The 16,096-nt window shown below is 45.5% G+C and overlaps 1 protein-coding gene across 1 annotated transcript in view; it reads right to left on the reverse strand.

The window, feature by feature from the left end:
- Positions 1 to 16,096, reverse strand: part of adgra1b (adhesion G protein-coupled receptor A1b) — a 120,086-nt gene that overhangs the window by 30,540 nt on the left and 73,450 nt on the right. Inside the window, exons 13-14 of the mRNA XM_028989980.1 lie at positions 12,123 to 12,315; positions 11,558 to 11,790 (exon numbers count right to left, since the gene is read on the reverse strand). Of these exons, the coding sequence (XP_028845813.1) occupies positions 11,558 to 11,790; positions 12,123 to 12,315 (426 nt within the window). The remainder of the gene's footprint in view (positions 1 to 11,557; positions 11,791 to 12,122; positions 12,316 to 16,096) is intronic.

A 16,096-nucleotide genomic window follows, 5' to 3' on the forward strand; every position in this document is an offset into this window, starting at 1 on the left:
AGATAATATTGTGTATTGTTGTATTCTTATTTGGCTGGTTGTCTATACCTGACTGAAGATTTTCCATCTTTAGTTTAACTGCAAATGTACTTTTTACTCGATTACATTATGCAAAATCTGTTGTTAATTTTTACTGATACACAGATAAAATTTAAGAAGTCCACAGCAATACAAGTACATTGTCTGGTGGAGTCACTAAAATGCTAATAGGACGTTGGAGACAAATTAAATGATTGTTCTTTTACGTAAGAACATCTGAAGGCAAATACTTTTGCACTCTTTCAGCTGTTATACATGCACACAAGTACATGATTCTTCTGACGTCTGAATCAAATGTTTTATGATAATAAATGAGCTGATAAATCAGAACACAGGGATGATAAAGCATTCATTAGCTCAGTAAACATGTGAAATTGTTGTGTAACCAAATGATTAAACTGAATTGGAAAGGAATGTGGTATCAGTTTTTTCTGGGGCCGCAGATTTACACCTCGACTGCATCATGGCATCAGCCTGTGATGTCGTACAGTACATGCCGCCTTGGCCCTTTGTAGTCACTCTGAAATAATTTCTGATGAGAGCCCTATTTTGATCAAACCTGCACGCTCTCACCTTGGTGAATATTTCATGCATTCAGACTTGCATTCTGACTCCAGATTAACAGAGGAGGCAACCTACAGAGTCCCGCCTGCTTCAGATGTGATGACACGTGACCCAAAATGCTTCAATTATTAAATTTCTGTTAAATTTTACAGAAAACATAACAAAGCAGACATGTCAGTAAAGTCATGATGATCAGAAATATACTGTTTTTTATAAATTGAATTAATGAAAGAATTAATATATTATTTAGACCCTGTAAATAATTAATGTATCATCACCACTGTTCACCACTGTGCACCAGCTGGACATCAGATCCTGATCAACAATTGTGCTCACATTTCTTTAAGGCAGAGCCGTTTCATTCTGCATCCACATAACTTTGTCAATCTGAGGGAAGTTGGCTTGTGCCCACAAATATATCCTCCAGGTTGGTGTCACCTCACTCCCGCCTTGAATAGGATCATTAAGTGAAACAAAGGCAGGGGAGGGGGCTGGGTGGATGTGACAGCCCCACCCTGGCCGCTCCTCCTGCCCCCATTAAGCGGGTCGTTAAATGTGGCCAACCTGGTGGACGGGTGAATTGGGCCTGATTTTCCTGGGGATGGATGAAAGGGCAGCAAAATAGGTTGGAGATCGTGTCTCACTCAAGGCAGGAGTGGGGTGAAACCAACCTGGAGGATGAATTTGTGGGCACAAGCCAACTTCCCTCAGATTGACTGTGGATGCAGAATGAAACGTCTCTACCTTTAAGAAAGAAAGTCCAGTTGCCATGACTCAACTTTCAGACAAATTCACTTGGATGACTGACAATCTTCACAGACAACTGTGCTCAAGATTTATTTTTTCTCACCCAGATCTGCATAAACATACATCTGCCCAATATTTATTCCCCTCTTTTTTGGTCCTCCAGAGGTTTCACATTCCTGGCTTTCTGGGGACATCAGATTGTACAAGAACCAAACAATTGCCAGACCAGAGTTTCAAATGATCAGTTTTATATCATAAAAAAAAAAACCCAAGTTTATATTCTTTAATTTTAGGACGTTTAGAGGACCTTCAGTGGAAATAATGTTAGCAACTTTCCTTAATTAACAGAGATTAGAAGGCTATCCAGGGTGGGCTGATTTGTATGAAACCGCAAGCGTGCTGCTGTGATGTACGTCAGCGTCAGCACTTTTCCCCACGCGTGTCCCGCACCTTTAAACAATGTGCGTTCACCATTCCAGCGGCCTAAACACTGACTCACAGACAGGCCGTGTATTAAACTGCACTGTGATCAAACATGAAGGACACATAAAACATGCACTATTTCTTTCAAAAAGTAGGTGTGCTTTACATTCCTTGTAGGACAGGCTTTATTAGTAAGGATCTGCGTATAAATAAATCTGCATAATTGCACTGAAGAGTGCACATGAGCCCCTGAGCCAATGAAAATGCAGAGGCAGCAGCTGCGAGGATACAGAAAACCCCACTTTCACCTGTCCTTCAACATGGCACAGGTATGTCCTTTAGAAGCCATTAGGGTAATGGACTGTGTGAATAAAGGTGCTATGAGCGAAAGAGCTTTAATAGATGGGATAAAAAGAGACAAAATGAGAGAAGAAAGATACAAGTAGATATTAAGAATTAAAGTAAGAAAAAAAAATCAAGGATTCCCTGCGGTACAATACTATCCTGATATCACCATGTGCCAATTTTAGCAGCAACACCAAGACCAGGTCTAGACATACACTCATCTCATCAACCAAAATATACAACACAGCCATCTTCTTGTATGAAAGGTGTCCTGCTAAACAGTCAGAAAGGATTGAGAGAAAGTGAGCGTGCGGGGCAAAGTGAGCCAGACAGAAAAGATGGGAGGAAGAGAGGGAGATAGAGAGAGACTCTTTCTCTGCTCCCATTTTGCTGCATTAAGCCCACCAACTGCAGAGAGCTTTTGTGGGAACTGTTGAAGTCCAATTATTGAAACAGCAGCACCAGGATGCCATGTGGGCAAACGCATCAGTCACATGGCTGGTGCAGCCAACAGGAGAGTTCACACACACATTCACACACCAAGAACAGAATATTTGAGACACAAAAGGTGAGGTCACAGCGATGTCTTTAATTGGAGCTCCGAAACGCAACCTTTTTTATTTCGAAAATCATGGACCATCCTATCCAGGGCACAGCAGCAGCTCTAATGTATTTCTGCTAATCTAAATCACTCACTCACTTTCCATAACAGCTCCTTCCTAATCAGGTTTCTGGCTGCTGGAACACATTCAGGACAGCCAGTGTACATGCCACTAGACAGCAGGAGGTGCCTGGAGGAAACCCCTGTCAAGTAAATGTTCTACACATCCTATAGATGTTATTGTAAGACATGTATTAATTTCTATTTACTGGTATTATTACTCTTACTGCTGAATACATTGCTTCAAACTGAGATCAGAATGAAGAAGACATTTTCATTTACAGCATTTATCAGGCACCCTTGTCCAGAGCAACTTAAAACCAGTAGTTACAAGGACAGTCCCCCTGGAGATACTTGGGGTTAAGTGTCTTGCTCAGGGACAAAATGGTAGTAAGTGAGGTTTGAACCTGTGACTTCGTGGTCTTCTGGTTATTAGGCGGTGTGTGTTAGCCACAAACTGCTCTCATGAGGTTAAAGGGCTCTGACTGAGCCATAAATCAAGTAGGTTGAATGGAACTCAAAAAATACCACGGACAGTAAAGTCACACTAGAGACAAAACAAAGTTGGATTATAATCGAATGAATTCAAGGAGCTGCAAATGAGACTAATGTGTTTAGCATCATGTCTTGCTGGACTCTGTTACCAGAGTATTTAGAGAATGACAGATCTCCCGCTGTGTGCCACATGTATGAAAGGAACTTGTTGACATTGGACACAATGACGGCCATGCGGTTATGTATCATGCATTAATCTTCAAAAAATCCTGCCATCAGTGCCTCTCTGTCAGATCAGAGGAAAGTGCGCTGTCACTTCATCTCACACTCTCCCTTTGAGCCTCTTCAGCCAACAAAGGTCTCCCCTCTGGAGCCTGCGAGGGCCGCCGCGATGCTTGATGGCCTGTAATCGTAGCGCCTTGATGAGTCCATTAAGATCAATAGGGAAGTGCAGCATTTTTCACACAGCTGTTGTGGGTTCACAATGAGCCGAAAGCACTGGGCCAAAGCAAACCAGCCGCTTTGGGCTGATCCCCAGCCAAAAACAGCTGGACAAAGTGTGTATGTGTGTACATACCCATCCTCACCACCTTCTATAGAGGGAGTATTGACATCATTCTGACCAGCTGCATGACTGTCTGGTTTGGGATCTGCACCGCATTGGACCACAAGACCCTACAGCGGATAGTGAGGACAGCTGAGAAGATCATCGGAGTCTCTCTTCCCTTCATAATGTACATTTACTACACACGCTGCATCAGGAAAGCCACCAGCATTGTGAGGGACCTGAACAAGCAAAGCTATATCACATGCTAGGCAGGGATCATTAGGAAAATTACTTATTTTTAGTTCATTTTATTCCCTTAATGTCCTTCAATGAATAATTGCATTGATTGTGTTATGGTCTTTTTGTTATGTCTGTTAAAGCCCTCAGTGAGAAACTTTATCGAGCAGCGGCAGGTCACATGACCTTGTCACAGTAAACAAGGTAATAAGGTGGAATGACATTTAAAGAAGTGCTGTGTGTGACACTGTAAGCCAATCAGAATGTCAGGTTGGAACTACCTGTGGGTCATTCCTGAATTGTTAAAAGGAAGTTTTAATTCTTTACTTATGGGTGAACAACAGAATAAAATGGTTTACACTGCTTAAACAATCTATTTGCATCATACACACACCCACGCAAAAAAAAATAAAAAATATTGAGCTCTGTTCAGTAACGTTTTTCAGCTGTAAAGTGTGTGCTTATGGAAATACTTGTTTATATGTGTGTATGCGTGCAAGAAGGCAAAAGATTGTGTGTGTAATTCCGAATCTGGGCCAGGACACCAAACAAATCCATCATCAGTACAGGTCGGCATGAAGCCCAACCCCACAAACACGTACAATCGCACAAACACACACACAAGCCTGGCCATGTCCTCTTCCTTCTTTTCCCTGATCATGGGCTGTGTGACATGGTCGTGGACAATCCCATTTTTGCCAGCCGACAGATCTGCTCTCTGTGACATTTACGGCCAAAAACCCCCAGACAGATTATTCCGCTCCGATTTACACGTCCACCCCTTATTATCCTGTTTTGGAGGCTGCGTAACTACTGCAGATTTGAGTGTGTGCGTGTTTGTGTGTGATTTGAGGGGAGGGTGGGTGAATCTGCGATAGCAATGTCCCACACAGCGCAGACTCACGCTAGAAAATGTGTGGATATTGTAGTGATCTCATCTCCTGGGATATACACACATTGCACACACACGCACACACACATACAGATGCCCTACCCCAACATTTCTACCACTTCACCATGGTGCGTGGACTCGCTGCTTAAAAGGGAATGCCAACTGCTGTGCAACACCAGGGCTGCGTGATATATACACACACACACACACCAGTGTTTTAGAGAAATGCCACTTTATTTTGTAATGGTATGTAGGCTGGAACATGACCATCTATACCATCTGGTACTGCATTGCGTCACCAGTTTCTTCTGTAAATCCGTGCCATTTTTTGTTTTCATGCAACAAAGGTTGAAGGTTTTTTTAGATTAACTTCACATTTGGTGCATTTGGGTTTGGTGCCGTTCTTTTTTGCTCTGGATGCCCCATAATGTTAAGTGAAAAATGAACATTTCACACATTCTCAGGCCAGTGACTGTTATTCATCCACTGTAGCGGTGACAGGGAACTCTAACAGTAAAAATTAATCAAAATATCACTGGTATCAAGGGATTTTAAAAACAACATTTTTTATACATTTTATCACATCTTTATCACATTGGGGTGGGGCTCCTCCCCACACCTGCCTCCCCTTCTGCGATTTCTGATCCTTGATAGGTCTGCATTGTTTCAACTCCCCTTTGTTCCCCCGGGGAAAAACAGCGGTTCCTTCTAGCAGTTTCCTGCTTTGTGCTGAACTTATTCACACTGAAATGGCTGCCTACATCATGCAGTACTTCTGAGCACTAATCAGTACTCCATACCAAGTGCTGATAACTAGCAATAAGTGTCTAGTGACAGATGTGTGAATAAACCGAGCTGAAACAAAAAAAGAGGCAACGAGAAGTATTTTAACAAAGGAATCTGCAACAGGATGCAGGGATGAGCAGCTAGAACGAGCGAAACAGGACGGATGTGTCCATACATGGTAAACTGGTCCCTCAATACAGTGAAGTCCTCTTGAACACCAGTTAACATCCTATTCTGCTCAGTCCGTTTATTCCTTAAGATCATTTGTTGAGGACGAAACTCCAGGCCCATCATTAGGATGCATAGATTTGAACATGTAATAATGAAGGAACAATCGCATCATTCAACAAATGAATGAATGAATCTCTTATTTCCATGCTGCACAGTCATCATTTTCTCATATTATATTATATTATATTATATTATATTATATATTTAACACTTGTTTTAAGTGTTAAACATGGCTGCCTGAGCTTGGCCTTTGGGCTCGTCGTCATTCCCCGCAAACACCAAATGCCACCACGACTTGGCCCCCCTCACTATAGGCAGACAGATATTAATAATTCAGCGATAGATTAATGTTTATGTCGAGCTCCAATCAGTGCATGTATAAAATCTGACAGTGGCATTACTGTAATAGAAGCAATTCTGTCTCTGTGGCATTTACCGAGTGCAGCACTGACAGAAAATGAGGCTCCTACTGTACGAGTGTCTGACAGCTTAACTGCCAATTTGTACACATTTTTATAATATATGAGCAAATTTCCTTGATGCATGATACCGGGAGTAATTGCTTACGCTAAGCAAGCGTTCACAAGCGTGCACACAAACACACACATACAGTTTCCACCAGGGTGTATTAATATGTGAGCTATTTAGCAGGAGCATCTCTCATTAGAATAACAATAGGTTAAAGCATTGCAGTTTAAATGGAAAGGCTGAGCAAATCACATTCACTGTCTTTTTTTTTCTTCAGGAAAAGGAAATAGAGTGACAGTCTATCTGCTGACTACAGCAGTGAGAAATGGGATGGTGTGTGTGGTGGGAGTGATGCTGATAGGTCAAATTAATGGCAGGCCGTGCAGTCGGAACTCATTACTCCAACAGAAAACAATCTGCATTAAGCGCCAAATTATCGGCAAAGGGCAATTTCCTGCCCAAAATCCTCCTAAAAACGCTGAGGCTGGCTGTGCAGGCTGCAGATGTGTTCATGCACACACACACACACACACACACACACACAGCATATATAGTTTTAGCCTCCAAAAACCTAAACCTAAACCCACCCCAGGAACAAAAATTCACTATGACAGCCAAATGTTGGTGAATAATAAAGTCTAATTACTTATTGAGGCTGAAAATTGGGAGAGCTAAATGATCATTTGTGAAATATTCCAAGAGAACCAGGGGCTGCAGACAGACAGGAGCAGGCCTCTCCAAACACAAGGGCAAAGTATATTCACTCTCTACCCACAAAGTTCAGAGGTCGTGAGTTCTTTCAGACAAGGCCGGTCACTTTAGTGAACACTCCCCATACGCTGAGTCTAATGTTGTGCCCATTTTAAGCTATATGCTATTCAAGTGATGCAAAATGTGGAGAGTACAGTGGATTTGCCGCGGGAAAACGAAGCGAAAGGAGTTTTCTTTGATTCACTGAAACTTAACCACGAGATAAATGAAATCCAGCACACACACGACCTACCATGGATTATCCACCCCACTTCGTCCACTGTTGCCATTAACCAGATACCGAACCAAAGCCATTTTCAACCGCTGGTGATGAGCCAAGAGCTGCAGGCAACAACCTAACTCGCCACTGGTGCATATCTTCATTTGTCAGATTTGTTCTGCTGATATATACACACTACATATGCACACATATGCGTGTGTGAGTGTGAATTATATGAAGGCTTTTGGGGGAAAAAAAAATAAAATAATAAATTGTGCGAACCGTGATCTTTTGTGTGAAACGCAGACTTGGAGAAATTGTTTCGCTCGCTTCATCACGGTGGCTTCTCACTCTAATTGCTGATCTAATCTCCAGTGCAAAAGTTACATCCCTTTCTGATGTTCAGCACGAATGCAGTTCTTTGCATATGAAGACGGCAATTTTAAAACCACGTTTTCATATGGACATGCCGATCAAGTGTCCTTCATTTTTCCCCTTCTGTGAGCAGCAATGCTGACGCTCTTCTGCATTTTTTGATGCTTAAAACACAAAGGGAACAGTTATTTGGTGAAGCGACCGTTCCCGCCGCTGGTCAAGAAGCAACTCTAAGGCTCTAAAGCCTTCTGGAAGGAAATAAGCAAGTGTAGGCGATGAGCCGAGGAAAAGGGGAGTGGTGAAGAGGAACGAAGGCTCTGCAGCGGTGGAGACTGTGCGTGAGTCACCCGCTCCACGCCCAGGCGAGAGGCGAACACAAGGAAGGAACAGTGGGGAAGTAGGAGAGGAGCAGCACCTTAAGACCACCATGGTACTGGCTTCGTCTGACTAAGGTTAAAAAAGAAGAAGTCCCTGAGCAAGACACTTAACCCTGAGTGTCTCCGGGGGGACTGTCCCTGTAAATACTGATTGTAAGTCGCTTTCATGAACAGAAAGCTGTCCGAGGTGCTGAAACACACGGAACCATAGAATGCTGTCCATGGTGCTGGAATGTACAAGTGGCTTTTCATAAGTATTCACAGCATTTATCGGACGCCCTTATCCAGAGGGCATCAGAGGGTTAAGTGTCTCAGGGTTAAGTGTCTTTTTTTCACCATACTTTTCATTACAGTGATGTTATGTGACAGTCATTCCAAGAAGCATGGACATTCATGGTCATAATCTCTACTGCATTAATGTTCGTAATAGAAACAGGTATGTTCTTCATATATTTTGGAGGAGGTAGGAGACAAGTGGGTAAAACACTTGCTTATGAACCAGAAGACAACAAAGTCACAGGTTCAAGTCCCCCTTGTGTCCCTGAGCAAGACATTTACCCCTGAGTAGCTCCATGGGGACTGTCCTTGTACTGGATAAGAACATCTGATAAATGGCAAACATGTAAATGAGCTTGTGTGGCTCTGAAATTAAAGCACGGCCTTATTCTTGAATTTGTTCATGTGTTCATTTTTTCCAATCAGATGTTCCAATCAATAACTGTGGTCTGGACCAACTGTAAATGCAATTATTTCCTCTTGCACATAAAATCTATATCATCAATATTGTGAAAAGATAACAACATAGAAATCTCCAGTCAATGACATTGATTCGCACCACCCATGCTGACCACAGTGCGGATGCGATCTGGGAGAAGGTCTGGAGAGCGATGGTGCAGTACTGGGAGAGCAGGTACCACGTTCCAGGCGGCGTTAATGCACCATTCAGCTAAGCGTTACTGGGCGATGAAATAAAAGACACCGAGCCTGTGGCCACTCACCCCACTACCACCACGCCCAGCCAGGGCTCTTTAGAAATGGTGTGGCAGGCAACACAGCCTGATTAGGCTGATGGCTTCATCAGGGTTCAGCCGAAATGGAAGCGCCCAGATCGCTGTAAAAAGGAACGAGCGAGTGAGCAAATCTGTTGGCTGTTGACTCCATGGTAACAGGGGATCTGGGCATTTCTCGACCATGACAGCGCTTCGTTTTTTTTTTTTGTTTAGACATTAAAATGTACTTCTTACCTGTCCATTGTGAAGACATGACACATCAGAAACTGCTGAATTGTAAAAATCTAACTCAGTAATAAGAAGCACGTTGATCGATCTTGACAATGCATGTTTGGATGAACACATCACATCAGCCATATTAAACTAATCAGCCTCGTCCACCAGAGTCCTGCTGTCCCTCAATCGCAGCATCCATCAAACTCAAGTGCTTTGGCCTTAATCAATAGCCACATTTCCACTGGCAATGTCAATGATGAGCAGGCTCGGCTCCGAGGGGGGGGGGGGGGGGGGGGTGTCAAGCAGAAGGTCACTGCTGAGCGCCACAGGAGCGTCATGCTCCTACGGCGTCAGCAAAACAGAGCAAACAAATGAAATATTCCGCTAACAAACATGGACGCCCTCGGGCCCGCCGTCCCGCACGGGTGCCTTTACAATCTCAGAAACCGTAGAAAAAAAAAAAAAAAACACATATATCTGCCTGTTTCATCACTGCATTCATCAAGCATTGGGCAAACCATTCAGCAGGTCGCTCTTATGCCTGACCCGTGGCGTGGTGGGATGCAAAAGAGTTTAGGGACGCCAGACGCCTGTTTCTCAACCTTGAGAGTCACCGTTCGTTTTCCACACGATTCACACTCAGGCCGCAAAGCAATGATAATGGCGACCTCCCGGGAATCTCAGTGTTTTCATGCTTACTTCCAATTAACCTTAAACCAAGCAGACGACATTTCATCCAAATTTTACTACACTTCTACACGCGCATGGACAGAAGGTTCTATTCTCCTTCTGGCTGAAGACAGGAATGGTGTTCTGTTCAGGACCTTGGTTCCAAGAGGTAAGATTGGCACGTCTGATCCGTACTCTGGAGACCAAAATCCTCCATCACTGACCGGCTGGCATTTGAGGAACATTGCCTCTGGAGCTAATTGATTAATTATAGAGACAATGATCAGGGTTCCTACCACCACCCGCCTTCGGATTTTGCACTTTCTCGTGTGCCAGAAAGATCCCGCGGAAAAGGCGAGAGAACGAGCGAGCGGACCAGCAACAGGTTCGGCTTCCCTGCGCGACGAGCGGGAGAATCTCGGGTGACGCCGGGGACACTGCGGGGGAGAGGCAGAGCTGCGGGTGTGGCGACTGCATTAGCAAACGCACCATCATCCCTTGCACGCACGGAGAGAGAGAGAGAGAGAGAGAGAGAGACAGAGAGAGAGAGAGAGAGAGAGAGAGAGGTCCACACCACCCACTCCACCCCCGCCAACCGGAGTTCCGATCGGTGATCTGTAGTCACCCCACCACCCGAAGCCGCATAAAGCTTCTCCACTTGCGCAATTAGAGTCGGACCCGCGGGGAATGCAGGTGCGTCGGTCCGGAGGAGTTTGGACGGGTTCTGCCGAGACGTCGAGACCGAACCCGAACCGACGCGCAAGACTTTCTCTCTCTCAGCGCAGTTCCCTTTTTTACCGAAACCCGCCGGTCTGTACCGAACACACACCGTCACACGCGACACGCGACACGCACCTCCCAGTCCAGCGAGTCCCACTCCTCGGCAAACATCCGGAGGGCTTCTGCTCGTCCGAACGCGGACGCAGCGCATCAGCAGCACGCCGGCGGATCCACATGAAACCGCTCCGGTTCCGGGCTCCTCTCCCGAGCCGGGAGGACGCGGGGCTCTCAGGCGCTCCGGAGCGCGACGGCTGCGCGGATCCTCGGGCGGCGCTGCAGCCAATTAGCGCGCTCCGACGCGGCGCCCCGGGCTCTCATTTAACGGGCTTCGGCGGGAAATAAATCACACAAATCGGAGACCGAACCGGTTCTGAGCTAATTAATAATAAATAATAATAATACAAAAAAAAAGGATTTCGCGGTCCCCCCCCCCTCCGCGCGTACAGGGTCGCCTTCTGACGCCGACGCGGTCACGGAATCAGCAGAAACAAGCAGGGGGGGGGGGGCGTGGAAAAAAATACGTAAAATACGTACATAACTAGAAATAATTATATAAATGGCGTTTAACGAGCTTAAAAAAAAAGCTCCCCGATGGTTCGCTTCAGGTGTGTGGCACAGGCACGTGACACACACACACACACACACACGCACGCACGCACGCACGCACGCTCGGGGAAAGGGCCGTGCACGTAGAGACGCCTCCGGCCGGCGGGGTCCGAACTCACCATGAGCACCGCCGTGTTGCCGCTGTGCTGCGCGCAGTGCAGGCTGGTCGCGTTGCCCGCCGAGCCCGTGATGCTGCAGCCCTCCGCCCGCCAGCCGCCGCGGCCGTCCAGCAGGTCGAAGTCCCAGCGGGCGGCCGTGGCGTCTACGCCCGCCGCGAAGTGCCGGAGCGCGACCGTGACGGGCTGCTGCGGCTGCGGCTGCTGCGGCTGCTCGGCGCCGAGGCTGCAGCCATCTGCAAAGAAACACACGGGGCAGGTAAACCAGCGCACGCACGCACACGCACACACACACACACACACACACACACACACACACACACACACACTCAGAGACACACAGTAGGCTGCCGTTTATAACACAAAGCCTCATGCAAGTTGGGCCAAAATAACGCAAAGACATTTTCCACTTTGGTTTCGCATCGTTATTAAAAATCGGTATAGAAAAAGTGTCGGCAACAGCCTCCTCCGCGACGAAGAACGCGAGAAATGTCCCCACGCAGCCCCCACCCCGTCCACGGGTCGTGGAGCCGCAGGGGAGACGCCCTCCCCCGCCTCGCCTCCTCACCTAATTTGGCGAACGCAACTGGTGTCGCGACGCTCCGGCGCTTGCCGTCGTCCGCCAGGTTCGACGAGTTCCCGGTGCAGGGGAAGAGCTTCCCGTTCCGGAAGACGACGAGCTGCAGCCTGCAGGTGGAGTTGTCCACAGACCGCGGCGGCGGGGCCAGGGGGAGGTGGATGGAGGCGACGGCCACGGCGTCCTGAGGAGGTTGGAAGCGGTGGAGATCAGAAGAGCATTTTTCATGGGACAGCGTGCAACCTGGCAACCTGTTTAAATTGGACAGTCATTTTGACTTCCAAGGATGGAGGTTGGAACACTAGCCACAAATCATTGCAGGTCTTATGCATCTGGAGTGCATCTGCTAAATCTGCATGTGTGGAACAGAGAAAGAGAAATGCTGACCTCAGCGTTTGGCTGTCAGCGAAAGCTCTGAATGAAATTACACCAAAGAAATGTTCCATTCATAAAAAAGAAAAGAAAAAAGGCAGGCGGCGTATTAGTCACCGCATTTCCATATTTGAGAGCGAGCCTGTCAGCAGCTCCAGCTTCTGCAAGGCTGAGCCCAGCTGAGCTGATCATTCTTCTCTGTCCCTTCGGCCTTTCATCATCTATAGCTCGCCTGCTGTTATCACTCTTTTTCTTCTATCTATTCATCCTGTCTTTTATTGTCTTCCGTAGCCCTCTTCCTAGCCTCTCCCAGGTCTGTGTGTTGGGCGTATTTTCAAGGGGCTATGTACGATGGTGCTCATGAATATCATATTCAGTACCTCAGAATTCTTAAAATTATGGTTTGGTATCAAGCAAAAAAAAAAAAAAAAAAAAAAAAAAAAAAGAGTCCCTCGTGGTAGCTGTTCATTAGGGGCCAGGCTTTGGCCCTGGAGTGTACCGTGATCCCTAAAGCTCCTGACCTCTTCTGCATCAGGCCTCAAGCTGTCCCTCCCCTTTTCCCCACCCCCAGAAGCTTCATGTCTGCGGTCTGCTGTAGAACTCCTCTCGCTGGGCAGTCCTATCATAAATCGCCCTCACGATCTCACTGTAGAGATTAAATGCAATAATCCAGTATACACAACCAAGTAACAGAAGAACGTTGCTTCGAACGAACGTCGGCCTTTGCCGGGACAGTGATCGCTTCAGCATTTCATTCCTTCAGAAGATAAGATGCCACCCTGAAGGACACGTCTCCTCAGCCTGCTCTTCGGGGGATCACTCACTGATGCCCACCTCGTCACAGGAGGGCTCTGAAGGAGCTCTTCTGTTAGCCGATGTGGCTTTGCAGGCTATTTAACCCCGTGTGTTATTAAAGCATCAGTGCCGCGGAGCAGGATTGTTGGGTATTAGTCTCCGCTTTGGCTGCCACTTGAAGGGCTATTGATTTCCACCGTGCTCACCGACTGCAGGGGACACCGAGAGGTGTATACAGCAGTGGCATGAGTGTAGTATTCTGAAGTGTCTGTGGCTGGAACGAGCTGTCTGAGAAACCATCTGGAAGATCAGTCCAGATCCACTCTTCACTGGTGTGCCATTAACAGGGGGGCTCTATGCCGACAGTGAACACGTCGCCCTTTTTGGAGGCATCTTGTTCGCTTTTTTTTTTTTTTCATCACCTGGATCCTTCTCCTCTGGGGAGGTTGACTGGGAATTCAGAAAAAAGGGAAGCCCTTCGTCTTTAGCAGGCAGCGCTCGATGGCTTCTGGCAGCATCCATGGGTCTTAAGAATGAGCATGTTGCCATGGTTTTGTTATTGGAAGTAGAGGCTGAGCTACAACTCCCTCCCTTGTCCTTTCGATCAGGGACATCTGTTGATCATGACTAACGGTTTTAAATTGAGTTCTAATGTTTGTTTCTTTTATTCAACCAATAGCAATTATCGCAACCTACCCATGTAAAAAGTGGTAAAGAATTTATCTCATACAACAAAACACGAGAGTGCTTTAAAGCCCTTTATTGTAATCCAGTTAACTTTTTTTTCCAAAAGGTTTCTTCCTGAGGGGAACGGATAAATAATGCAAACCATATGGAAAAAGACCGTATGGAGTTAGACAGGCAGAGGTGGCCTAGTGGTTAAGGGAGCGGAAATCAGAAGGTTCGAATCCCAATCCACCGAGGTGCCACTGAGCAAAGCACCGTCCCCACACACTGCTCCCCGGGCGCCTGTCATGGCTGCCCACTGCTCACTAAGGGTGATGGTTAAAAGCAGAGGACACATTTCGTTGTGTGCACGATGTGCTGTGCTGCTGTGTATCATGATCACTTTCATATGCTGTATTAAATATATTACTCTTAAGAACAATGTGGTACACAGCATATATACATTTCCCCTCATCATCTTTCTCATTTGTAAGTTGACTCTAGTCCTACTTTGACTGTGGCACATCGACTTCACACAATGCATCAATACATAAAAGACACTTTCCAATCTTCTGTAACTTGCGGCCAGTATATGTCTCTATAGGCCTTGATTTGGGTGAAATGAATGAATGATGGTGATGACCATTAGATGGTTCTGCATGTGTTGACCATTATGTGCCTTCTACTGACCATCTAACCCACTAAACTGGGTTGAATTGATTTGTCTGGAGAGCCACAAAGATGGCAGGTTACCAGGAAGCCTGACTTTGAAAAGAAACTCGGATGTAGTTTGCATGTCTTAGTATTGGATTATGAAGTGGTCATTGAGCCACGGAGGACAGAGCAGCTCCTACAGCGGGGTATAACACAGATGTTACAGTCTCATTTTTTTTGATCATCATGATGGTGTGTGTGTGCTTGGAAACTCTATGGATGTACAGTACTGTGTACAAATTTTGAAGTATGAAGCCAAATGTTTTTAATCCTAACTGTGAATAAATTCAGGAGGGGACCGTCTGAAAGTGTAAAACACCCCAAAAAATAATTATTAAAAAGTGAAAGTGGCAAAAACTTCACGTTGATATGTAGAGATGTGCAACTAGAGCTGCAGGGTGGTGTCTCTGTAAACTAATGAAAGGTCTCCTAGAAGCAAAATCCTACAGATGGAGAACAATAGGATAACAGAGTCTCTTTCTCTACACACATGTCATTGTTTCATGAGGACATTCTGCAATACATGCTTGTTTCAAGTTGCTTGCATCTTAGATGAGCAGTTGTTTTGTTCAAATTGGTGCATAAGACTGGCACAGTACTCATATACAAGTGGCTGAATTATTATGGAGATCACAGGTCACAGATCAAACATAGTTCATTAGTAATGGGCCTGTCATTACAGTATTCCACAGATGCCTTTAATATTCATAAATCAAAAACCATACCATATGCATCTAAAATGTTACTATAATTTGAACTATAATTCAAGGAACCTATATGCAAATACATTTTATAAGTGGAGGAATATGCAACCATTTTCAATCTACAATACTGCGGACACCTGATAATTAAACATGATGCACACATTGAAATAATAGCGTTATCAAGCATTTACTCTCAGGCTGTTTTAACAAGGCTGTTGTGGGTTGGGTAATGAGTTTTTGTTACCCCATGTGGCCCCTGCCTCTCCTGGGCTGGATTAGTGTGGATAATCCCAGTGCACAGAGGGGCCATTCGGAGAACTGTCTAAACTTCCCATAGCACTCCCATATGTAATAAACAAAAATTCTATCAGTTACAGTTGGTTATGATATAAAGCTTTCACCACTATATGGAAAAGTTTGAATTTTGAATCTCATAAAATCACAAGAAGCTACATCTTGTGCATGCTGGAAAATCTACAAGGTATAGTCCATCAGGGCTGCTTTCGAGCCCTCTTGAAATGAAAGCCTTATGCAAACGTAATGCAACACTGAATAGTAAATTAAATAGCAAAATTCTTTCTGAGTGATGCCAAGGTTTTCTAACACATTTTGTGTTCATGACCTGAAATGGTTTCTGCACTTAATTTTTTATTTCTTTTCGCACCCATGACAACAAACATTTCACAAACATTGCTAAATATAAATAAATAGGTT

The sequence above is a fragment of the Denticeps clupeoides genome, chromosome 8, assembly GCF_900700375.1.
Source record: "Denticeps clupeoides chromosome 8, fDenClu1.1, whole genome shotgun sequence".
Lineage (NCBI taxonomy): Eukaryota > Metazoa > Chordata > Actinopteri > Clupeiformes > Denticipitidae > Denticeps > Denticeps clupeoides.